Source organism: Cardiocondyla obscurior, linkage group LG19, assembly GCF_019399895.1.
Source record: "Cardiocondyla obscurior isolate alpha-2009 linkage group LG19, Cobs3.1, whole genome shotgun sequence".
In the NCBI taxonomy this organism is placed as follows: Eukaryota; Metazoa; Arthropoda; class Insecta; order Hymenoptera; family Formicidae; genus Cardiocondyla; species Cardiocondyla obscurior.
The window spans coordinates 442,700-470,353 of NC_091882.1; the positions used below are offsets into that span (position 1 = coordinate 442,700).

Sequence of the window (27,654 nt, forward strand, 5' to 3'; positions counted from 1 at the left end):
GCTCTATGGCGATGACCTCACTTGTGCCGGGGGCATTCAACGAGGCCCTCGTCAAACCGCCTAACTTTCGGAAAATTTATACAACGAGATCGCACATTTATATACAGTTGATTTAATCCTTTTATTTTGGAATTTCTTGTAAAATCTACCACAATTTTTATATTTATTATCCAACAAATAACAATTTTGTTCAAGTTATTTTATATCATTTTATATCATTTTTATTTTATAATTCCTCCATTTTCGAGTCGAATTCAATTGCGAAGAAAAATAGAAATTATTTTCCTCTGCGGACAGCAAGATTTCAAATCCGCGAAAATCACAATGTGTTTGTGATTAAAAACTGACGTATCTTTGCAATATCTTCATTGGGATATTGACTCGATAATCAAACCGAGATTAAAATGCGATCTCGAAACTTTTACTATGTTCATTACGTCCATTTTCATTAAGAGATTCTACTGTGCGCGATGCATCTTACCTACTTCCTAAAATAATATCGGCGTGATTGAGATTACGATCATTATTATAGATGAATAAACAATCGTTCCGAGCGCAAACGCTGATCGTCCATTTTCCGCAATCAATCGCAATCTCAGCCCGTTATTATCAGCGTCATAATATTCATGGCACTGATAACTAATTAGTCGGGTAAAGACAAAGTCAAAGACTTGAGAATAAAACTTTCTCTCTCTCTCTCTCTTCATCACGGGAATAAATTACGCGGGAAAGACGCTCTTAGAGCAATGCAAAGAAATTCTGAAGAAATGTGCGGATGCAAAATTAGCTCCGCTTCTGCTGCATACGAAAAAACGAGGACATAATTAATTTATGAAACGCGAATTAAACAGGAAAAATATGCAATTGCTTAATGCTACTTCTTAGAATTAGCGGGATGGAAATGAAGATCTCTAATGAACGGAAGGAAAATACAAAGTCTTCAAATTACGTTCCCCACATTAATTTTACATATCTTTCGCAAATTATAGTTACATATTTTTATTAATTATACTATTTTAGCTAAAAAAAAAATTAATAATAATAAATTTTGTACTTTTCAGTTTTTTTAACCAAGAAAAAGTTATAAATTTAAATATATAGAACTATATTTTAATAATTATATATTATACATTATAATAATGAATAAAGTTTAGCAATTGTGTTTGGTAACTGGAGAGAGAGAAAAAAAATATATATCAATTCGAGACGAATAAATATGCAGTGCCAAACCATCGCGAGGGACATGCAAGTATGCCGGGATCGATTTCACGACCTAATTTCTATGAAGCCCGAAGGATCGGCTGCGGAATTAAGGCCGTGGCGTTCCTACATCGCGCAATTTCCTCTCCGGCGCCTTTCCACCGCCAATTTCTACGAATTTCTACACTGTACTGTCTAGAAGCTGAAAGGATCTCTAATTTTCTGTTGCATGAATAGCCTTTATTTCTGGTTACCTCCTGAAAGACGGTAGATCTCGCGAGGTGTTAAGGGATTATGCAAGAGTAAACGAAAGACACCGGGCGCAAACAATGTGAATATTCGTTGTTTTAATTGTCCTTTTCATAAATCATGATTTATGACCGTGGTGCATGGAATGCATCTCGAAAAAGCAGAAACGTTTTCGCGTTTTATGTCTTTGCGTCATATCAACGATATTTATTTTCCACGGCGGACAAAATCCACGTATCATCTCTGAACATTATAGTACGGCAACGATAAATCATCAACGTTTTAATTATTTCATTTCACGGTGGATGGGGATAAATCACTTCGGGCGTGAGTTCGCGCGCACGTTGTTGTTTAATTTTCCGCGGTCTTATAATTACTCGCTCACTACCTTTCCGGCCCAACTTTTTTCCCCCCCCCTCCCCTTCTCTCTTTCTTCCTGCCGCCCTCTCGTTCTCTCTCCCTTCGTTTCGCCTTATTGTCTTCCGTGCTCAACGACGAAGCCGCACGCTGGGAAAATGTCCCTTTAAATAATGTAAAGTGTTTCTGAATAATGCATGCCGAGTAGACTCGCGGAATCGCGCACGCCGGCGCTAAGAAAGTACGGGGGAGGGAAGATACGGCGAATGGTGTAAGTACCGCATTAACAAGCTACATTATACGCCGCCGTAAGTACGTCCTAGTCAGATGTTACGCCCGCGGAACAGAAAGCCCATGTCGGAGCTCTCTCGTAGTTTTAATCAGGATTAGAGAGGCGGGCAAACGATTACTCGATTCATCGACTCGGCGGATTCTACACTACCACGCTCGTTAATCAGTGCCGCTGCTCGCCGTTCGGATTTTAGACTTGCGTTCCCGTTACCCTGCGACCTACCGATCTAGAGATTACGTATTGCCACGCGCAGCGTCAAACATCTTTAATCTCAAGATCGCGCGAAATAATACGTAACGTATTTCATACACTTTATTTTAATAACAGATTTCGAGACTTTGTTCTCAATTGTTTGACGATTGTCGATGACGATCGAATCTATTATTTTTCAAGAGACCTCAATTCCGAACTACAAAAAAAAATTATGCGACTTACCAATCTGCATGTGCTTCAGCGGAGTTGTAGATTTCAGCCGGTGACTGTAACATAAAATAAAACATATTAATGTAGACACGTTAGTATTTCAATTAATGTAAAGGTAAAGCTTTATTTTATAAAAAAGATTTAATTCTCACCTAAAAGTTGCTCCGCCGATGCAGGATGCCCGTCCCGAGCCTGCTCCTCCTCTCAGATGGGACGTGTCGAGTCATCCTTCCGCGAACAAGTCACTCGCGAACACCCCGACCGTGATTTTACTCGCGAAAATTACTGATTACCTTCGCGCGTTATTTTTCGGTACTCGCGTTTATAAGAAAATCGTACGACAAAAAATTCCGCCCGAATATTTTACGAAACTCTCAGAACGACCGACGAACCGACTGCGGTTCGTATAATTATTAAATCGGCGGTGACGACACTTTCGTTGAACAGTAGCTGCGTCAAACTGTAACAAGAAAAAAATATATAATTTAATAAACGGCAACGATAGAACCGATTAATTAGCTTCTAAAATAAGATTAGTTCGGAAAAATGATCGCGTAAGGATATAACTTACTTTAAGGAAAGGAGACGTAATCGCACGTACTCTCCTCGCACGGAAAATAAGGAGGAGAAGATGGTTCTCGTGCCGGACGGCTTTCGTTAAACGGAAGTAAGTATTAATTTCTGCACGTGGCTGCTGTATAGTGCGTACGTGTGCTTCGCGCGACCGCTGGCGAAGGACAAAGCGAGAGTGGGAGTAGTGGGGAAATAGACCTAGCGCGCAGCACGTAGGCTCGCGCTCGCACTCCCCCTTTCCTCCCCCTACCCCCTTTCTCCCCCCGCAGCTATCTATTCCTTACTCTCGTTCGATTTAATTGTAATATTTTATTAGTATATCCAGACAAAGACGGTACTTCCACCAGGTCGTCTACGATCTCGAAAATCGCGAAGACCGTCTTTGCCTGGACATATTAATTAAATATTACAATTAAATTGAACCTGAAAATCGCCGACTCGACAACCGACGTTGACTCTCGCTTGGCGTGAAGCAAGTCACGCGAGAGAAAACTAATCAACGTTTTAAGCGGAACAATTAAAAAGTTAAAAGTCACCCACCAATTTTTTTTAAGATAGGACGCGTATTTCAATTATATATGCTTTCGCGACCGTGTTATATTTTTAATAGTTATCGTATTTGCATTCTTATGGATGAGAGAGAATCAACTTAACTCTCACGGTAACAATCATTGGAACAAGCTGGTTACGTTTAGTAAATGAGAGCAAATTGTAATGAGACGCCTGTTAGAGAAAACTACGGTTTCATTTAAATATTTATAGAAGCACGACGGAGGTTTCCTGTGAGGGAAGTGCCTGTCTCTTCGCGGTGCCAACTTACCTTCGGGTTTCGTTTTCGCCGCGGAACGAAGGGTAAACGTTAAAAGTGGCCGCTGGAAAAACTCACTAGAAAATTCAGTTCGCTCTCTCCGCGCGCTCGTTGCGTGTTTGCGGCATGTTTTCGTTGTGTCAAACCGCGAGAGGACGTTGACTTCGTGAGCGGCGTATAGTGCAAATGCACGTATCTCCGCATTCTTTTTCTAAATTCTCGAGAAACATAATTCGCGTTTTACGCACGCGTGCAACCTCGCTGGTATAAAAATAACGGGGGGGGAGGGACAGAAAAAAAAAGAAAAAAAAACGTAAATTCTCTCTTTTTAAACGTCCTACTTTTTTTTCCGTCTCCCTTTAAAAGCTACGAATGGCCGTAGGTTTTTCTCTCTGCTATTGTATGGGCGCGAAAAATACGGTCACCCAATTTCCGGGGCAGTCGTGTGGTCTGCGCCACCCTGAAAGACACCACCGGTGGATGGCGGTGCCGGACCGAGCTCTTCGTAATTCAGCCGGGCCTTCGAACAAAGAATGGCCGTACGTACGTACGTACGTACGTACACGACAAGTCCCGCTGCCGCCGCTGGAAGCCGCGTCGTCGTGAACATTGTACGAACATTGTACACTGTTCCCGGCGACGATACGAGCCAGCTGGCGCGTCGCGCTCGTATTTCATCGAAGCAGGGCGGCCGCCGCCTTCTATCGACCGTTTAGTAAAGTGCCCTCGTGCGACCGTCCGCGCCATCGCGATACGGTACGTGCCCCCTTTTGCCAAGAAACGTGGCACGCAGGCGACTAGGGGGTGAAAGGGGTTTCCTCTCGACCAGAAGGAACGAGAGAGCTCCTATCCTATCCGCGCCCGGTCCCCAAAGCTGCGTTTATCATCCGTCCGCTCGCTCGATGCCGATGCGGCTGTTCGCGGCCGACGATATCGTTCGGACGAAATAGAGGTATATATCGAACGATAAATAGAACAATCGTTAACGGAGAAATACGAGGACACCTCGCGAAATAGGCCCCTATGGTGAATCGAGTCACCTCGAGGCTCCGAATAAAACTTTCTTTATTTTTTTTTTTTGCATCGTCTTTCGCGATAATGACGATGACGATGACGAAACCAGAGTTCCCTACTATTTCACGAAAAGATATTTCGAAGTAATAAATTAAAGTTTGATATTTCGCCGTAATCTTGGGATAAAAGTAGTAAAAAGATTGACGTCGCGAAGTTCTTTATGTAATTCTTACTTGGAGAGAAATTTTAAGAGATACACATCTTTCACGACGCGAGCGTTCACGGGTCGATGCATTTTGCCTCGTCGTCCGATTGGTCGCCGATCGATGCCGGTGGTCTTTCGTCCCGGAACTTTTTCGGACACGAGGACCGTTTTCAGTTACGAAACCAATTTTGATAGCGCGGTTTTACAAGCCATGAAAGCCATTTCGTGCTGAGCTTAGCCGGTGCTATTTCACCTATTCTCGATGGCCGTCGTGGTCGCCGACTGTTAGCAGCGTTGTAAAAGAATCGGGAGCATATATCGCGTACAAGATTCTTCTTACGTCTCCCAGGATCACGGCGAGGACAACGATTCGCGCACATAAATTTTCCCGAATAACCACCCCGAAAACGCCACCCGTGTACCGTAATCTGCCCCGTCATTTCTCTTTCACCTCGCTCCTTTTTTCGATATATCATTGTACACGTGCGTAGCACATACTGCAAGATCGCATCGCGAGCGTAATGGAAAATGTGATTCGTAAGACATCGTATTAGTAAGACTCGATTAAAATTTTGCTCGGCGAAAATTTAAAATAGTTAATCTATTATTTTTAACATTAAAACGTTGTCTTCAAAAGCAATGTTTCGTTAACTAACAGCCAATGCTCCATTGATCGAAACACTTTTTTTACTTCTAACCTTCTACGATGTAATATATTATTTTAATATTCTGCCCTTTGGACGTTATAGAATATTCGGACGGATTTAGAAATAATTTACAATTTTTTATTTTCTATTTGCGATACTTGAAACTCGCTACATATTCGGATGAGACTTTCCTCGGAGAAAGAAGAGAAAAAAAGAAAAAAAAAAAAAAAAATAGAAACGTTGAACTTGCAGAGTTCGTTGTTTTCTTGTTAAAATATAGATGGGAATGGGAGAATTTAATAATAGACGGAGCATTATTAAAATTTACTCGCGAGCGGTACGTGTTCCAGAAAGTTTTCCAGCTCCTCTTTAGGGATAGGTGGATCTCACGGTGGCAGTGCATCCTTACCGCGTAGAGAAACGTTCAACTTTCCCGATTTTTCATGAAACTCGTGGTACTTGCGTGACTCGCCGGGACACCGCTCCGCGGAGCAAGATGTAAGGTACATCCGGGGAAAAAGTAAAGACACGCCACGGAAAAACGAGCGACACACCAACGACACAATGCCGGGCGTGTTATGCACCGGAGAGCGCTTCGGAGCTCTCCTTTCGCGCAAAACCAGAACCGTCTGTTTGTTGAGTTTCTCGCCGCAGTTATCGACATATTTTCCGTGGCGATTAAAATGCGCCGCTCGGCCGGCGCGCCGGGACTCCCCCCCCCGATTCTCGAGCGTTTTATTCCGAAGGGACACTCTACTCGCGGAAATGGAACAGCGACAAATTCGGACCGGGACGACGATTGCGACGAAATAAAACGCCGCGCGACATTCTTATAACTTTCGAAAAGGAAAATGTAAGCCCGTAAGTGGGTTAAAGATGTCGTTCCCACTTGAATTCGTCAAAGCAGCATCCAGGAAAGTTTCAACACTCCGGCGTAATCGTGTCTTAAAAATGTAACTTTTTGAAAACCCACGGTGCCCGCGTTATTCTAAGGTGGAATTTGTAACTCGCGAAAAACGTAAGAAACGGAGCGCCGTCAATATTACAGCGCATATCATGAAAATGTCATTTTAATGTCTGATCGTAGATGCGGTTATTGCGAGCCCTGTAACGCCCATAATTCGAAACGACCTTACCCTTAGAACCAATAAAGTACGATCCATTACAGCACGGACGATAAATCAGACGCAACAAATAAGATAAGTCGAATGTGATATGAAATAATTAAATTTGCAACGATAAGTACAATAAATCATAATTTTTCGAAAACATTATCAATTATTACGCGCGCAAATGCGTCCGTGTAATAAAGAAATATGCATAAATCGTGCACTTATTTCGAAATATATCTTCCCACGCGTTCGAGTTTTGCTCTTGATATTTGCGACAGTAATACGAATGATAGATTAACAAGTTTTATTCGTCCGCGGGCGAAATTTTTCCCGCGAAATGAATTACTCACTTCTCGTTCTTTCACGACGCCGAGTTGATTTTCTTTTTCAATATACGCCCCGCGCATTGTTCGAGAAATAAAGTAGACCGGTCCGACAATCCACGCGCATAACGGGAGGGTTAAGCGCGACGTGAATCAACGTCGATGCCGGCCGCTCTCAAAGCTCTAGCATTTTTGCGGGACGCGAGTTCGCGGTGGCGTCACGCGCGCGCACTTTTGCGAATGCCGATGTGCACGGTAAAGCAAGGTGGGGCAGGTCATGGCTCGGTCGATGCCGCATGAAATCCCGCAGTGATACAACGCCGGCTCATTCAATTATCACTAAACCCCGGGACCCACCCGCCATCTGCCTTCCTATTCTCTCTCTTCCTCTCTCCGTCTCTCTCTCTCTCTTTACGCATCCTGATGGTCCTTGCAATGCATATACGCGAGGACGAAGGATACAACGCCATGACGGGGCAACGCGTGAATTTACAATCGACCCTCAAACCTGGGTTCGACCAGTCCTTCCCTTTCCTTCCTCTATTTGTCCGTCTCTTGTCCCTTTCTCTTTGCTGTATCCGTTCGTTCTCTCGCCATCCTTGTTCGCCAGCGTGACTGCGATCCATCCATCGACCCAGTTCCGGGCATATTGGCGGTGTCCTTCCAGCCCACCGCTCCGGAAAATGTAAAATGGATGTTTTGAGATCGCGCGGATCGGACTTCACCGGCGGTCCAAAAACCGGATTCAATTCCTTTGCGTCCGGCGAAAGGACAGCGAATGTCGTATAATGTGACAGCATCTTCAAAGGGAGATAAGTCCATTTCCAGACTGCGGCGGAATGTAACTATTCGGTTTTTTCACGTCGCGAATTCGAAACGGTTTAAATTAGTTACTAAATGGACAAGCGTATGTCAGATTTTATAATCGCGATTACCTTATGATTCAGTGGCCATGTGGAAATTTGAAAAATTAAAAATGCTTAAACGTAATACAATTATTTGATATGACAAAATGTAATAAGATCTTAATTGATTGCTCGTGCGTTAGACGTGATAACGTTTTCCATATCTTCTCAATTAGCGATAATGAAATATTCATAACGCATTTTTAATATTCTTTAATTTTGTTCTGAGCTTTGTACGGAAGAAAAATTTTATTAAATATACGAAATCCGGCTTGCTACCTCGCAAAAAGAGACGCGAAGAGAAAACAGGTGATTGAATTACCGACTCGCCTCTCTCGGTATCATAAAAATCTTACGCGTAAACCGATCTGGTTCTATTGATATTCCAAGTAATCAAGTGCCTTCCACAAAACTCCACAGTAGATTCACGATTAAAATATATTATTTCAAACTGTACTTTATTCACGAAAAATAGGGAGACTTATTCGAAATTATTAATTTAATAATAATTTAATTAAATGCACATTTATTTTTTATTAAAAAAATTTTAACTACCAAACTGTAAAAGTGAATTAAAATTTTTATATTATTATAATCTTCAAATTTTAATTTACTTATTTTTAATAAAAGTCTGGAGAGAAAAATAAAGCTGATGTAGTAAAAGTGTAAGTTCAAAACAAACCGCGTTGCGATTTTAAATAGATTAGTTTTTTTTTTTTTAATTACGCTCGTTACAAGAGGGTTCACGGATTGGTGGCTGGTCATTCCTATCGTTTGTTCACGTCAAACAGCACTTTCTCCACCTTTCCTGTTTCTACGGAACTTACGAAGATCCAGAGAAAGAACGCGTCGCCGTGCCATTAAATTAAATAGTAGCGTCTCGCGAGACTTTCATGACGAGTCAAACCGAAACTCGCGCTTTCCTTTGAAAATAAAAGTTAAAAAAAAAATATATATATAAAAAAAGAGAGAGAGAAAGAAGAGTACGTCGAAAGGACTCGCCGTCCTTCAGTGTGGCCACTGGGGGCCGATAAACCCGCCACCACCCGTTCGATTTCGCGTAAAAGGGATGGAGAGCTTTATCGGTCTATCAGGTTACCCGCATCCACGCGACTTAGAATCCAATTGCCGTTAAGTGCGGGTGCGATTTATCGCGAAACAACGAGCGATGCTTCTTTAGGCGTACACCAACACCGCGGTAAGTAAAGACAAGGCGTGTCATTACCAAAAAAAAAATATATATATAATTTTCTTGACTTCTCGTAATGAAAGTATCATCACTTGTCTTTCCCTCGATTAAAAAATTTAAAACGGTAAAGAGAGAGAAAGAGAGGGCAAGCGAATGGAAATACAAAGGAGTGTATAATATGAAAGAATATAAAAGAGCATAAAAAAAAGATGCCTGCATCAAAATTTTACAGGAAACTTGGTTAAATTACGAGAAAAGTTTAAGGAGCGAGGTAAATTTCAATTTTTATTCCTCGCTTAAAAAAAAAGAAAATAACCCTCCTCCCCTACCCGCGTTTGCTTTTTAGTTTAATTTATGAACGGGATATGTTACGCCGTATTTGAGTTTACAGACAGCTGTATATTTTGATAAAAGTAGGAAAAAGAACGGCGCACTGACGCGCCGCGTCGGGGTTCATGTATCTCATGCGATATAAAAATGTATGATGCGCATATTGTACCGCCGCATATTGTACCGGTCTCCATTTCCACGACTTGTATGAAAACAAGCGAAGTAGATAATAGTCGTGGCATAAGATTTTCTTTCACGAAACTTTAGAACTCTTTCAGATTCCGCCTTTTGAACGCTACTTTTCCTCGCGGTATGTGTGCAATCTGCGAATACAGCCGGCGCCGGCATTGTTGCTATTTGCCGTTTGAACTTCCCAAAAATGTTATAAACGAAATTCAAATGCGTTAAATTTCTATCTTGCGCTGTACGTACAAACAGCGCGGGTACGTGTTGGCGCGCACGCCGTAGAAATTCATAAAAATAACGAGCGGAAAACAAAAAGGTCGCTGCTACACGTATAATTATTTTATTAATTTAATTAAATTGGCAAAGGCCTGATATTGTAATAACGTTATTACGATTACGTTACGATATCTATTAGCGATAATGAAATTGGAAACAGCTGGCGTTATTTCTATTTCCTAACTAAACGATAAACCGTTTATTGTCTACTTTATCAAAGACGCGTTGAGTAACAATCGAAAGACAGATTCCGTCTGTATCGGACAGCTGTGATGTACAGAACGCGTCATCGACTATCGATTACTCAGGAGAAATAAGCGTACATACATTGCAGTGACGTGAGTACAGATCCTATTAATTCGAACTAATGGCTGTAAAACGAAGCACAACGTATAAATCGTAGCGCGACATTTCCGCGTAAGATCGAAGCGAGTTTACACGAGCACCCTCGATACGTGCCGCTCCTTTCGCTAGAGAAATTCGCAAATGGATATTTTCACTACATATTAATTAAATTTTTCTCAGCGCGAATTGCGTTTTATTCGTTAAAATTTTTACACGGCAATATATTGCGCAAAACTGACAAACTTTTTCGTTGTAAAACAAGAGAAATGAAAAACCGAATACACGTTACCGTACCGGTCCATGAAAAGAGGAATTAAATTCCGTAGTATTACGATTCCCGTCAAAGCATAATAAATTTGTTTAAAAAAAAAAAATAAAATAAAATATTTATTAATATTACTTAATTACTGCGGACTCTACTCGATACTTTTCGATCCAGTTTACAATCGTTTTGCACCTATCGAAAACTAGTTTTGGAAAGCTACCGCGTTCACGTAGCGCGTCCTCGCGAGCGTGGAAGCGTTATACGCGATTCGCATATCTACGATTCGAAATGTACACAGCAAAGGCGGACATTGGCCTGCCGAGATTAGGAAGTTTCGGAGTAATCTCTGGACGAGAGCGCACGGTTCGAAGGATCGACCGAACGGTCAGGCAGGGGCGATTACGGGCGCAAACGCGCGCAATCGGAAGCTGTAACGATCATTAGCCTATAAATCCCGGTCGAATCCACTTACGAGGAAGGGCGCGTTCGTGCATAAAGGCGAGGATAAATTCCACGACTCGAGTCGAGATACTCACTCGAGGGATTTCGTGAAATATTCGCGACTATATAAGCCGGCCCTACCGCCTTACCCCCTCCGGCCCCTTTCCACCCTCGTGCTCTGGTCCGGTGTAATTAGAACAATCCTTCAACTTTCGCGCCTTTTCACGCTGAAATCGCGTCGCTCGCGGAGAAGATACGGACCGAGACGGATGCGGCTACGAGATAACCGAGGAAGAAAAAACGCGAATAAAAGGCCAGACGCCAGCTAACTAAACGACTAAATAAGCATTTAGCGTATAATTGACACCATCTTTCCGCGCTCCCCTGCCTTGTAACGGCAACGTTATCAAAGGACGATGTCTTCTCTTCCGTTCGGTATCTTTATTCACCGTCGCGCATTGTTTGCGCTTCGCTATTTTACACGGCGTGTTTCGAGCGATTCAAACGGCACGGATACCAGAAAACGTGCCGTCTCTTTTGAATAATTTTATTAAGACCTTTAATATTCTGTTTAGCAACGTTCGATTGTTACATTGAAACGCACACCGCGTGCGTACGATAAAGATGATTCGCTTCAACATTAATAGCGCAATTTTGAGAACAGTACCTGTAACGTTCCGAAAATTCACACGCGATATTTTTATAAAATTCGTTTACAATGTTTTATGAGACTCTATTTCGATTTGTAGCATTGTAATTTTTATAACCACGGGGTTTTTTTTCGTTTTACTTTTGCTTTTCTTCTTTTTGTTTTTTTTTTTACAAAAATACTCGGAAATCACCACTGGGACAAAAAGAAAGTTCATAGTACAATTTCCCGAGTTGCGGTCACGGTTCAATATTATATTTCAACGGTTACACGGTGCAAATTTAATATAACGCATTGTTGGCGATATTGTCGACGAAATGTGTTGCGGACGCAGCTGGCTATAATATTGTATCGAATTTTATGCAAGAGTTCAAGTTCTGCTTTACGTGTTAAAGTTTTACAACTCGATTTACGTTCCATATTTCGATCGTAATTCGTAAATGAGGCGTAATTACGCACAGTGCTCTTCTGTTTGGAACGCTTAGACGCGAAAACCGGATCTATAAGAAATCATTTACGATATCGGCCGAGGGGAATCTCTGGAATTCCCGCTCAATCTCTGTGACGACGATCTTTTTTAAAAAAAATGGCTCGCGATTCACGCTGAAGGTGAGATTAAACGGTTGCAAATTATCGGCGCCGATAACAGTCATCCGCAATTTATCAATAAACGTCTGTTATTTCTCTTAACGCGCGATATTAACGCGAATAGATGTTTACAAGGCTTCGATTTTAAATTACAGTTCCTACGAAATATTAGCGTTCACGCTGCAATTTTCCAAGACCGGTTCATGTCGAACGTAACACGTTGATTACCGCATTTACGCCGATATTCTAAATTGATTTTAATTCGATTACTCTTGCAAAGATGACGGCATTTGATTCTATACATCGGCAATAATTTCTACTCTCAAATCTTATAATACCCCGCGCGAGAATAAATGGGTTGAGTTATCAGTTAATTTATTGATATTTCAAAAATATCTCAGAGCTCCGTGATTCGAGCATTGAAAGCGCACGAGGCACAATACCGAGACAGCGCGTTTAAATGTTGAAAGCGGTATCGGGAGCAATATTTCTCAGGTGGAACAATACAATATAGACGAGGAAAGAAGCAACTACCGCGACAATGTTCACAGTTACCGCCGTCAGGAAACGCACGCGTAACGACCATTACCTACCACGTTTACTCTGCGAATGCATTCACCGTGCTTTATATCGGCGCGACACTCACCGTCCGAAGACGAACGCGACCCTTTCGAATGCGCCCAGGGGGATATCGAAGTGGGAAAATTTATCTCGGATCGGTAATGGGTCCCGATCAGAGCGCGTAGCGCCGACCGATGCGCTGTGTCGGGCTTCGCGGTGACGAAGTAGCTTCCGGGATATCGAAGTAGTTGCTTCTTCTCGTCGCGCACATCCCCCGGAGGATTTTCGAGCGGCTGCCAATATAAACTCGAGAAGACAGACGAAGCAGCGCGGCCGGATAACCAGCATCAGCACCCTTTTTCCTCTCCGCGCTGTCGACGTCACCGTTGTCGTTCGGCCGCGTAAAGTGTCTCTTACGCAAACCGTACCGTAAAAATGGAACCGCTCGCGCGTAAATGTGTTTGGTCTTCGATCGAGGGTCTCTTCCTTTATACAAACGACCGCCGTTGTTCGAGCGAATTCCTCGAAAGGAGAGCAAGCGTTTTTTGTCACCCTGCAGAAACGCGAAATTTTTCAAAGAAAAATCGCCTAGCTGAATGCACTCCAACGTGTCTCTATTTCATTGATTTTGTTACTAGTTAAAAAAAAAGAAAAAAAAAAGGAAGAAAGAAAAATTGACAGAATTAAAGTTCTGTCAGTCGCCACTGATTAAATATACAGTCGATTTTGCGAGATTAAATGCTTGTCAATTTTGGACGATTCAATTACTATTACTGTTTTATAACTTTTATCATTAATTGGCGCGCATAATAGATACGTAAAAAATTTACGTTAGATATATTATTTTAGCGAAAGTTAACCGTTTTGCGTTCGGATTTTTCGAAAACGCGACAAAGCTCGGAGAACCAAATCAAATTATTAACGGTGAAAATAAAGCTTTGTTGGAATAACGGTAGTTTCATAATTTAGATTTTATTTATCCGGAGTATTTTACACCAAGTACACGTTGCATTCAGCTGTGTCAATAGCGAATTGATACATTGTCGACCGATTGAATGCGAATGCCTGAATGGATGCACAAGTAGCCCTCGATACCATACTTCAATGACGGCTTTTCACTTTGTAATAGGATCATAATAAAAGAAAAAAAAAAAAGAAATATATATGTATATACATATATTGTTAACAGCGAAAATAGGGGTCAATAGAATAATCATTAAACTCAATCAATGGATTAATCGCGTAGCTGTCACCTATATCTTTTCTTTACGTTGTCTTCGCTTTTTTTTTCCTTTTTTTTTATTTATTGTTATCAGTTTTACTTTATCAAAATTCATCGAATTAAAATGTTAATTTTTTTATGAAGTTAATAAAAATATTTTATTTGACAACCTACGTCGATCTTTAATCACAGTTAATGAATGAAGATGCGACAGATATCCGAGAAACCTTTTCCATTGCAGTATTATCATGCTACAATTTCCTTATCCCGCAGCATCTGCACTTTCCAAGCGGTAGTCGCGTTCTACGCGCGAGTTATTGCGCCTAAGTGGAAGGAATTCGATCAGGTTAAATGCGATTACGCATTTACGTATGGAGCCACATCCCGTATATAATTATTGCGCCGACGAGTACGGTTTTCTGTATGCGCTTAATAGAATTTGGCAATAAATCGCGCACGTACGCCATTCTGACATTAAATTAACTCGTGGATGTGGAAAGAGAGAGAGAGAGATTGGCGCGCGAAAGCCGAGCGCTATAAAACAAGAGCGAATGCGGATCGTCCGAAATCAGCAGATTGCGTCGTTTATCACCACACTGTCTGAAAATCTATGTGTACGATATGCGCAATTTATTCGAAACGATCGTTTAACGGTATGCGGCGCATGCAGTTTCGATTTTAAATACCGGCTACGACACACTTAACTGAAACGTGACCGCACATTACAACATAACTATCGTAACTCCACCGGAGTATAAAAGAAATGCAAAAAAATTCCCCGTGCGATGGCGAGTAATTTGAAATGTTTGCTCGAAATGCGAATAGGATACATATAAAACATCGCCGACCTTCTGTACGATCCAACTTTTTTGTATTGTGAAAGATAATTAGATAAAAAATAATTTATCACTTACCGAAACGACGTGAGCAACCAGATGGAGCACAAAATTGTCGGCTGTGGACTGTCCCCGATCTGTAAAACACAAATTGTCTATATTATATAATTTGTTGATAATATAAATTATAATAACGCTAAAACTACATAAAAAAAATACTTGTTTAGAAAAAAAAAAATTATTGTACGGAAGAATATTTATTTTTTCAAACAAGTATTTTAAGAGAAAAGCAAATAGTTTATAATATCTTTTTTTTACGTTTATGAAACTTGATATAATGCGTATCTAACGAGGTATCTATTACACTTTTGTACGACAAAGTCTAAACGAGTAATAAATCGCACCTCTTTGCTGTTTCCTGATACTCGCAGGAGATTCGCTTCCAGGAGCACGGTTAATTATCGCGCTCACACTAATCACCGGGGTACATAATGACGACGCGGCGCTTCGCACGACGTTCGTCCGGCGCGTCTAATCCCACGCGATGTTAACGCATTTACTACGCGTTGCAATGAGACGAAAAAACGCAAAGAAGACTTCTAGTAAATGAATAAATGCGGATCATCGATGCGTCATTATATGTGACGTTTGCTGTTTCGAAGATCAGCATTCACGTCACTTTGAACGAAATGTATTATTAACAGGGACAAATTACTCGAGCTGCAAGAAATCGATGACGGATAGCACATTGATATGATTTGCCGACTGTAAATTTCACGCACGGCGAGCTTTGAACGCGAAAGTAAAGTTTATTTTTAAATTGGAGTAATTTTAACTCCAATTCGTTGTTTGAAATACGCTATTAAATTACCGTGCAGTTTTCTTTATAAACTAAGACGCTGTTTATGAAACAAGATATAGCTTTCAAAGCAGCGAAAATAAATGTACCTGTATAGCAAAATTCGAAACTAATAGATAAGAGGATCTTATTCCTTAATTAACTTTTTTTTCAGTGGACTTAAGTAAAGTCTCAATTTAAGATTTTGTTACCTTAGTATCGAATATTGAAAAATATTAAAAAAGAAATAATGCGCAGTTTACCTTAATTAAAAAGTAAATTTCCTATTGCTAATTAGAATATTAATATATAGATTATTTACGTAATCATTAGCTCAGGAAAACTAATTAAGTATTATTTATTATTTTAACAAATAATGATAAAATAATCTACAATAAAAAAAAATATATATAGAAATCCGAATTTTACATTTAATATAGAAAAAAAAAACTTTATTAAAATTGAAAATAAAATATTTAATATTACATTTTACGTTTAAAATGATAAAAACTATTTTAAAATATGATTCTACTAACGAAAATAGTATTTATAAATACATATCATATTTCATGTTTTATTACGATAAATTTTACATTTCAAAAATATATATATATATATATTTTTTTTTTTATGTTAATATATTATTTAATATTTTTTTATACCGCGTAAAAATAATTTAATAATTCAATAGAGTTAAAACTATTTCTTTTTTCTCTTTCCAGCGCCACCGCAAAAGGTGACAATCAGCAATCACCCAAAGAAGCAAATAATCGAGGTGAAGGTGGGCGAATCGCGGCGCTTAGAATGTGTCGTTAGCGCAGCCAAACCGGCCGCCTCGATCATTTGGTACCGCGGAAACGTACAGATCAAGGGCGGCGACACCACTATCGCCGCAATCTCCATCCAGGGTGGTAAGTAGCCACGCTATCCTGTTATGCACGTTGATATTCGATTACGATAATCCCACGCGGGAATGAATATATCATGGTTATTACGCGACGAGGATTAAATGACCACCGCATTATACGTATTCGCAGATAAGCGCAATTCTGATCTAATAACGCGGTATCATCTAATTAAATTTCACCACCGAATGTAAATATTTTTTTTTAGTTTATGCGGGCAGATTTTTTAATCTTTACCTTTTCGGGATATTAATTTTTGATATTACATTCAAGATAATTATCAAATATGCTACGAATTATTGGTTTTTTTTTTTTTTTATTAATTGTGAGAAAGTAATTTTACTTTAATTTTTCTAAATTATTTTTTTATATACAGAGTGTCTGACCATTATCCAAAAATTCAGAAAGAAGCATCTTAAAAGATGCGAAAAGGTATACGTATAAAGGATCTCCGACGGTTTCAGGCATTTGAAAACCCAACGTTCTTTATATTATTTGAATCAATCGAATTCGTCATAATTACAAACTAGACGAAATACCGTATCGATATACAAATACACGGCGCTAAAATCAGATCCAGATTAAGCAAACGAGCGTGAATAAATAAAAAAATAAATACGACTGCTCTCTCGTTGACGCAGCGATTCATTCACGTTCGCTCGCGTAGGTTTACTAGATTCGAGATCCGGCTTAGCTGTCTTGGACGATAATTCAGGGGCGAATAAGTAATCCCGCGTCTCGCGAAACGCGCGCGTGGAAGCGGGAAAAGGACCGGGGATGGCGTCGAGACGCCTCCTCCCTCTTAGCGCCGCTTTCAGTTGCCAAGAGCATCTTCGATCGATCCTGTGACACACAACTCTGGCCGCGTTCCAACTACCGAAATTGACATTCCTGTCTCTCGCTCGCGCCCGCCGCTTGCGTTTTTACATTCGGTCCGGAGACAGCCCGACGAGACATCAAACGATCGCATCGGCCGGCCCCGCCGTTTTACCACCATCCAGGCGCGCGGGGGCTAAAATATATCCCGATAAGAACATCGATAAATAGCGCGGGCAAGATGAAAAGGCACTGCGACACGATACGGCGCGCGCAGGGGCGATTCGCGAAAATGAATGCGGCGAAAATTTTGCAAGCGCGAGCGGTCGCCGCGGTCGAAAGTAGATAAGAAAAGTTCCTGCAAAACGTGATGCATAAAGACGGTTCATTAACTATTTCGATGAGCAGGAATGAACGAATGAATATCCAATGAATGCAGAAACTGCTATTTCTTGTCGGCGATGAAATATTAATCAGTATCTGGTGGTGGGAGGGATGCGAGAGAGAAGAAGCCACGGGACGGGAAGGTGACTTAATTTTGCAAAATTTAGAGCCGTCACACTACACGAATTTAATTAAAGTTACTGAAACAAAAGAAGTTTCGATATGGAGGTCGGGAAAGAAAAATATTAGAGCGTATCACTGCGGCGCTTCGCATGAACTCTAGTTGCCGTTTTATCGTTTAATTAAACGGTTGTACGATTGGTCTAGTATCTGGTACATTGAGGAAATTCAGCTGCGCGTTTTGCGCGAGTATGCATCCAATTTGCACGTATCATGTATAGAGAAGAAAGCCAGGCGTATTTTTACGAGCATCGCGGCAACACGAATATATTATTGGGAAAACACACGTAAACAGGCCGCGATGAATTTATAAGTATTTAAAACGAATTTACTCTCTTTACATTTAGCGGATTATACGACGGGAGGTAAAATGTATTCTGGTGTTTTGATATCATTTCACGCATTTTAATATCGTTCCTAGCGGCAACGTGAACCATCAATCCCGTCGCAATTTGTAACAGTTTTTAAAAACGGGAAGTGACGATTAAATTCCGTAACGCGCTGTAATGAGAAAATCCATCAACTTATCTTCGTAATTACGGCAGTCGACTCTCCCGCGTCTCTGTGACACGCGGCAACAAAAATTTCTTTCACTCGCGCGACGTTGATCGCTCTCGCTTCTCGCGAAGAGAGATGATTACGTTTAATATTTTCGATATCTTATCCGGCATTAACGTAGCGTTACTCGCTGCGCGACTTTGCATTCAAGCGATTGATACGAGAAATGTTCGAGTCGTCTTAAGGCTGTACGCCTTAAACGTACGCTATCTAACAACGGCGGGACTGCGAGCCGAGTATAACGCAATCTACATACAGAAATAAATCGTGAACGTCGTCGTTTCCTTTGTTACGACGTACGTATCTCGCTCGTCATTCCAACAACAATCTTTCCACGACCGTTACGCACCCAGTGAAACTTCGAAGTGAAGGCGTATCTCCGAAAACTGTATGGATTGCAACGCGCTGAATAAAGAGCTACACGTCGCGCTCTCGCGTAAAAGCTTGTCCGGAGCTTTTAACGGAGATTTAAAAAGGAATACATTGCGAATACGCGTATCTTTCCTCAGTTACGGTTACTCGCGACTCTTTAACGCAAATTACAGTAGGTATCTTCGTGCATACGTCGTCTATGAATAATTCATCCCTTCCCGTGAGTCTTGAATTAATTCGATAATAATAGCAAATCGAGTGATTAAGGCGTGTTCGGATCTCGATTAAGGATCGGCATCGCGTGCCTAAATTAATTTCGCTTTTATATATATGCAAGTTTATCGATAAACGCGCGATGCGATCGCGTTGTGTTTTGATTTTTTTAAATAGGTAAAATGTAAAATAAAATATCGACGTAATATTATCTTTTTTTTTTTTTTGCTTCTCTCGAAAATGACCGACGGTTATGTCGAATAAATATAATAATAATCGAGGAAACGCGGCTAATACCGCTATGAGGTAAGAGTAAACGGCAACTGAAATTCATACAATTATTCTGCAATTTGCTATTCCGCATTCCTGAAATTTTCAATTAATGCCAAAGGCGGGAAAACGATAATCGAAGAAAAATAGTTAATTTTGCGGCTATAAAGTGGCGGCAAGACGGCAGGTGGTATTTATTTCGCGATTTGCGCGGACAATGTTGCAGACAAGGAGCCGGCCAGGCCGGGAGAGGCGAGGGAACTGCTCAAGTACGACACTCACGGTTCCATTACCATCATGCCCACGGCGGACGATAATGGGATGGATTACACCTGCGAGGCCAGCCACCCGGCAATACCTATAGACAGGCCTATGCGGGCCACCATTACACTTTCCGTTTTCTGTAAGTATGACAGCGGACACATGTAAGCCGTAAAAACGCGCTCGCGTGATCGCTTATGCCGCGATGTGTCGGCATACTTGACGTGTGATCGTGAAAAAGGCGTAGCGAACGTTGCATGAAGTAAAGAGCTCATACCGTTACCAAAATTACCGTACTCGTCGTTAATTTCAGCTCCGCGTTCTTTTTAATTTTGTATTTTTTTTTTTCTATTAAAAATCGACGCATCTTATTCGTATCTTAATAAAACGAACGTTTCAGATATTAAAAGATATAATAATAATAAGCGAAAACTAATTAAATAAGATTTCTGCCAATTTGAAATGCACTACGCGATAATAGTGTAATTGTTTATATCAACGCTGGTCTCGTCTATTATTACTGAAATTAATATGTATTTGCAATTAATATAATAAACCAATTCAGGCTGCACATATCATATAACATAATCTTCGAGATAAATTGCAATTAATCTATACACGTGGAACTAGAATGCATAGATTCACGGAAAATCATAGAGCTCTCATCAGATCTCTCTCGCGCACGGCCTCTTTGAGTAATTCGAGCCGAGACCAACTTTCGATCCTAATTATCCGGATTACGTTTTGAAATAAGTTTCGTTAGCGTCTCTGTATAACGGTGCACCACCGGCGTTTGCCCGGCAGATCCACCCGGACCGCCGTACATAGAGGGCTACACCGAGGGTGAGACCGTACAACGTGGCCAAAACGTCGAGCTCGCTTGTCGATCGCGTGGCGGAAATCCCCAGGCGGAGATTATTTGGTACAGAAACGACGAAAAGGTCATGGCGGCCCACCGCAGAGGACTTGGCGTCAGCGAGAACGTGTACTCGTTTATAGCACGGGCGGAGGACGACAAGGCACGTTACAGATGCGAGGTCTCTAACATTATGAGCGTGCAGCCCATGAAGGTGCACGTCGATCTCACCGTCCTTTGTAAGTATGCGCACCTGCGATAATTACGCGCGATTAGGCACCGGTAAAACGCCCGGCACTTGGATAAACGTTCGTAGAAACCCATCGTCCCTTCCCCATTCGCGCCCCGCGCATCCCACCATTCTTCACGCAACGTGTTATTATTCTATATTATTATAGTGCATTATATTAATCGAGATTGAATAATGGATTTTAATTTTTCATACATTCAGCGGCCTATACATATAAATTTTAATCCCGCTTACGCAATTATATTACGCAATCCTTCTTATAATGCGAATCGAATATTGCAAAATACTTTAATTTAATTTATTCGCAATTACGTTCTTTAAAGTTATCAATACAACGTGATAAATGAAATAAAATCTGCAATTTATCTTGTTTATCGCGCTGAATTAATAAATTAAAAAAAAAAACCATTAATTTAATTGACGTATTTTAATAGAAATTGAAATAAGTGAAGCAAGGGGGAACGGGGTCTGGGAAGAAATATGGAAATTTCGCTGCTCTAAGGACGTCTACTTTTCCCGTTCTTACATGTTGCAGAATGCGTATTTCTCGCGAGTGATACCTGAGACTGTGAGACGTATTTAAGGTGTTAGAATATTAACGTTGCTTGGTGCCTGTCTGTGGCACTCACCATTACTTTACCGCAAGGTATAGTATTGCACAACGTAAGGTTGCGCAGCGTATGGACGATCTCTTGCCGACGGAACAGCCGCATAAATAATTCCGCTTCTCTATTTTCGCCGAGGCTACGTTCGGGTATACCCAAATTGAAATTTTGCTAACTTTATGCTCGCGTGATATATGTGGATAGAGCCGGAAAATATCGCGGCTGGCTTATCGTATACTTGCGATTAAGGGTAAACGGTTGTCGACTGTGCCGGTTGCAGTTATTGACAGCTTGTCGGCAAACTTTATTTCATATTTTTATGGCCGACGTCAAAAAGGAAAATAGTTCCGCGAAGCTCGATGGTTTTTCGTTTGCGGGGAATTTGATTAACGGAACGTTAAAATTACAAAATGCAGAACGGTCGAAAGCGAAAATTCAGTAATTTATGTAACTTCTTTTTTTTTTTTTTCTAACGCGTTCTTGCTGTATTACGTGTGTATTTTTACTCGCTAACAACTAATTGCATTTATTGCGAATTTCTCCTTGTTCTAAATCAATTAACTGCCTATCTAACCATTCTTTATCCGCTACTACTACCCGTGGGTTTTTACGAACTGCCGTTCGGACGAGTCAATTCCGGCTTTTTCACGCGCTTACTTTTACGACCCCACAGTCGCGCCCGCTGGAGTAACCATCACCGGTCCGACCGAGGCGAAGGCGGACGACCAGGTGCTCATTACTTGCACGACGGAGAACTCGAATCCGCCCGCGGATATAAAGTGGACGGTGGACGGACATAATTTCGAGAGCAACGCCTCGAAGACGGAGCTGGCGCCGAACGGTGGCTGGATCACCAGCTCGAACGTTACGTTCAGCATTAATCGCAAGAGCCGCAGCATCGTCGTCATCTGCCACGCTTCCAACGCGAGGCTCACGGAGAACGTGGTCGGCACGCACACCATCAATGTGATATGTGAGCAACCCCCTTTTCTCTATCGTACAATTTCGCTAGGCACTCGGTGCGAGCGTATTTCGTAGCCAGGCACATTGCAGCTGTAACGAGACTCCACGCTCCTCGTCCGTGGCGAAAATCTAATTTCCGTCCGGCGTCAAAGGACCGTGCCGGATGTACCGAAACTACTCTGAGATACCCAACGGAAAGGCCTCTCAATTGCCTTCCAATTGGCGATATTAAATTTTTCAACGGCTACACGCCAGATAAATGTTTTATCATCGAGATAAAATCGAGATAGGATTAACTTAATTAAAACGAAAAACACAATTCCGTTGATTATTTACGCTCCTCGGACTTCATTTGTGAACGCAATTAACTCTCTTCAGAGATACTCTCGGTAAAGAGAAGCTTAACATATTTAATACATTTTCGATTAAAACATTAATAATGTAATACGATTGTAACAATATCTTTTGATCGTCGAAAGTGGTATTCACCGGTAGTCAATATGCACTTCCGATAGTTGAAATAAAAAAATCTGTGTTAATTAAAAAAAAAAAAAAAAAAAAAAAAAAGAATGATGGTTGTTACGATCAATATAAATGTAATTACGCGGGACGAAATATTACTTTCCCTAGAATGCTCTCTTGCCTAAAATAATAGATATCGCGTTCGTTGTTCTTCGGTCTGCAATATGGTTTAGAAAATAAACTAACGATAATCTTGTTGCCCGTTTGTGTTGACATCTTTCGCAGCACGCGGTGACAAATTAATCGACCGCGTCGCCATTATCCAGGGACCGAAAACATGCATACGCACACTATCTCCCGAATCCGATGGTCAGAATTCATTTAACATATTCGACATTACGTCATGTTATGCGCATGATACACTCTCGCAATAATACAACCGTAATCGACCGACATTAATTTCCGCCATAAATAAATAATCCTTGTATAATCAACTGCGTTTTCAGCTTGTAATTACATGCATTAAAATTATTCGCTGTCTGAATATACTAAACAATTAGCGGGCTCCAATCAATACCACCCGGCAATCCGAGACTATAACCGATGCCACTCGTGTCCAATAATGCAACTAGACTCAATAAATAATATTTACAAATTATCTTAAACCTCTAAACCAAAAAAAGTACAACGAATAACGAGGCGAAGTAAACGAAAAATACGCTGACGAAATTCATACGCAAACTGCCGTGGCACAAATAAAAAATACAAATGCGGATTTATTACTCATTTGTTCCTGATTAAAAAAAAAATTAAGTTCATCCTTTGTATATTCTGATTTTTTATGAAAATATTTTTTTAAACCTAACAAATGTCGGAAATGCATAAAAAGGGCCAGTAATCAATTGATTGTGATCGCGCGGACTTGTTTGATTTCCTAGATCCACCTTCGAAACTAACCGTCACTGGATACGAGGAGGGTTCGACGATAACTGCCGGGACGGTGTTGAAACTCATGTGCACTGCTACGGCGGGTAATCCATTGGCCACGTTAACATGGTACAAGAACGACCGCCAGGTACGTCAACTCGTACAAGGGATTGCCGTAAATCTAGTAGCGGCGGATTATCACACATACCCTCTAAGAGACGCGAGATTCCAAGTGTAAAAAGTCTCTGCTCATTTTTCCAACTCCGAAAGTCTTACTAACCATTAAAAAAAAAAAGCAGTAATTAATTTATCCTTACTAATAAATCATCTAACCCAGAATTCTTTTAATTTAATTCTCTTACAACTCTTCCCGAGTGGAAGTTAAGTCACTCCAAGGAAATTACTACACTTTAAAGAATTATATATGTAGCGTTCGCACTAATATTAAAAAATACTTGACTCGATTACGCACCGCCGTGCTGCCACGTGCGTCTACCGGAAGAGCTCGGTGGTGAATGCCCCTACTCTGCCCCGGGCGCCACAACGCATGCGCTCGAGATAAATATTCCTGTCTACAAGTACTATAATATCTATTTAATTTTTTTTTTTTTTCTCTTTTTTTTTACATCATATATTACTACATTACTGTAATGTCTATCACTATAATATCTATCGATTTTAATTTTTACGTCGAGTTGAATATTATTATTCATTATTATTCATTTCTGAGCAGATCATCGATATATTAACGTTGTCTTATTATCGCAGGTACTTGGCACGGTGAGGCAGCGAAATCACGCTGTCACGAGCGAGCTAGCGATACTCGTCAACGCTTCCGACAACAATGCCCATGTACGATGCGAGGCGACGAATTCCGCCACCGAGATTCCTCTACTCAAAGTTCTCGTGCTAAAAGTCCATTGTAAGATATGACTCATCTCGTATATTCATTACCAGAATCCTTTTGTGTGTGTTTTTTTTTATCGAGGCTTTAGATCGAGGGAGGAACGTCAAGTTTCTCCGATAAGAAAGCTAGCGCGTAGAGATGATTGAACAACGTTGTAATTACTCCCTTTTTCTTCGCGAATCCCGGCGCGGCGACAGCATTATTTTAAATTGCCGAGCGTAAACCCCCCCTTTTTTTTTTCTTTTTTCTCTTTAGTTCCGCCCGAGAGGGTGAAGATTAATCGCGAGCCCCAGGATTTTCACGCCGGTCAGGAGGGACGTTTGATCTGCGAATCGAGCAGCAGCAATCCCGCCGCTGAGATGTCGTGGTGGAAGAACGGGATACCGGTGCCCGGCACCAAGAACAGTAGCAAGCCCGGATTACACGGCGGCTACGTCTCGTCCGTCGAGCTCGCGCTAGATTTAACCGAGGACATGAACGGCGAGGTGTATACTTGCGAGGCGAAGAACACCGAATTGGGAAGATCCAGCCACGACGCCACGACACTGGACGTGCTGTGTGAGTACGACCCTAAGTAGATCGCTCTAAACAACGTAGGTAATCTGCACACCTGTGAGGATCAGCACGCATGGCCGTGTGCTCGGCCGCGAGTGCATTCAACCCGGAAATCTCTGCGGAACGCAAACGCACCGCGGCGTCTCTTTCTAACTATGCATAATCCTGGATATATTGAATTTATTTGCATTTTATCCGCGGTATCTTGTATACAGCGACGACGCGCAATACCGATCGATCGGAGTACAAAATTAATCGACAAGAATGCATAAACGAGATTATAATCGGGGAAAAATTAACGCTGTTTACTTTTATGTGCAAGCCTGTCGAAAAAGTGTGTTGAAAATACACGCGCAATGTATATCGATTTGAAGCAAAATTGTTTTTGATTTGTTACATCATATTTGAATGTATGATGAAAGAAAAACGGGGGGGGGGGGGGTTTTTTTTTTGTTCTATAGATAAGCCAATATTTTCCCCATTGGACCCTTACGAATTAACCGGCTTGGAAGGAGAGCCCTTTGTAATTTCCGTATCGGCGAGGGGCAATCCCAACACGACGGAGTACACATGGACGAGGGATGGTCTACCGTTGGGTAGCGGCGGTAAGAGAATAACCGCGCACGGGTCCACGCTAAATATCACAAGATTGGATCGCCATGACGCCGGCACGTACATATGCGAGGCTCTGAACAAGGAAGGCACCACCTTCTACCAGTTAAACCTGACCGTGCAGTGTGAGTAAACAATATCACCGCGATAATACGCAAATGAACTATTACGACGTCGTCCCGATTAATTTCATTGTGAAAGAAGGAGGTACTCGACTTCCTGGTAAAACTGCTAATTAATTTTACTACGTATCCACAGGTAATTGATTATCTGTCAGAATTCTCTCCGTCTCTAATTTTTTATCCAGCGTCTGATAATTACTCTAATCCTTCTTTAAACTTCTTTAATATCTTTCTTGCCCTTTTTTTTCTCTCTTTTTTTTTCCCTCTCGTAGTAATTTTTTTTATATGTCAAGTGACTTTAGAAGATTTCCTTCGATACGTACGATTTATTCGTTAACTCAAGAATCACGACTCATCGTTTTACTTTCGATATTCCGCAGATCCGGCCAAAATCAAGCGCACGTCTTCATCGGGAATAGTTTATCCACCGGGCATTGAGGCGAAGCTATTATGCGAAGTAGACGGTAGCCCGATCGGCGACGAATACGTCACATGGCAAAAAATAGGATCGAATCCTGAACTACCGGCACGTTATTCGACGTCCTTCGTTAATCGCACATCGTACCTTCACATAGAATATCCTAGCCAAGAAGACGTCGGCGAGTATCGGTGCAAGGTCAACAACGGTATCGGCAACGTGACATCGGATCCAATTTTATTTATTACAAATTGTACGTAAAGTATTTAAAAGCTTCTTTTTTTTATTTAAATTAGTTATAATAAAATAATACTGTCAAAGTGGGAAACTCACGATTGAATGAGCAATTTGATTTAATAATTTTAATATTGCACGATCGTTTCACTACAAATCTAGTTATAACTGTCAAACTAATTTGTTAATAAATCACTATTATCTGATAATAATTTTTTCATTAGAAATTTGCTTTTATTATATTAAAAAAATTAAGTGTAAGTGGTGCTTGCAAATAATTTTACAATATAAATCGAGAGAGTTTGTATATGATTAATAATACTGATATTTGATCTCGATATTTATGTATTATATATTAATAATATTTAGCGAAAAGTATCCTAATTATGGATGTTAATAATTAAATATTAGAATATTATTACAATAATTATGTTTTAATTAGTGTAATATCAATAATGATGAACAATAGTTAATAATCAGAAACTCTCTTGGCCCTATAATTACTATAAAAATGCACCAGCTTTTTAATTATATCTCAATAAAAAAAAAAAAAAAAAAAAAAAACGATAGATATACAGATGACATACGCGAAACATCGCGGAATGTATTCGCGCGAATCGTGTATCGAAACGTACGTAATAAAGAATTTACTGGTACTTTTATGCGCAGTTAAACCGGAAATGACGAACACCCCGCTGACGCGAAAGGCAGCGGCGAACAAAGGGATAAACGTCCAATTGTTCTGCAAAGCGCGAGGATCTCCATTGCCGCGTTTTACTTGGATCTTCAATGGGAAAACTTTATTGCCGAATGCAACCGAGAATAAATACAGTATCACTCACAGTGATGTAAGTCGCTTTATAAGATATACTTATCTCTTAAATAACGACTTCCTTCACCGGTACATCTCCTTTAGAGCACGGAGGCTCTACGGTATTGTATTGCGTACT

General features: G+C 40.9%; 1 protein-coding gene across 2 annotated transcripts in view; it reads left to right on the forward strand.

The window, feature by feature from the left end:
• Sns (sticks and stones) overlaps positions 1-27,654 on the forward strand; it is a 242,665-nt gene that overhangs the window by 200,104 nt on the left and 14,907 nt on the right. For both annotated transcript variants that reach the window (XM_070669791.1, XM_070669792.1), the window contains exons 4-13: positions 16,557-16,745; positions 19,759-19,935; positions 20,598-20,888; positions 22,178-22,477; positions 23,868-24,004; positions 24,625-24,778; positions 25,019-25,321; positions 25,780-26,055; positions 26,433-26,723; positions 27,374-27,552. In XM_070669791.1, coding sequence (XP_070525892.1) covers positions 16,557-16,745; positions 19,759-19,935; positions 20,598-20,888; positions 22,178-22,477; positions 23,868-24,004; positions 24,625-24,778; positions 25,019-25,321; positions 25,780-26,055; positions 26,433-26,723; positions 27,374-27,552 — 2,297 coding nt within the window. The remainder of the gene's footprint in view (positions 1-16,556; positions 16,746-19,758; positions 19,936-20,597; positions 20,889-22,177; positions 22,478-23,867; positions 24,005-24,624; positions 24,779-25,018; positions 25,322-25,779; positions 26,056-26,432; positions 26,724-27,373; positions 27,553-27,654) is intronic.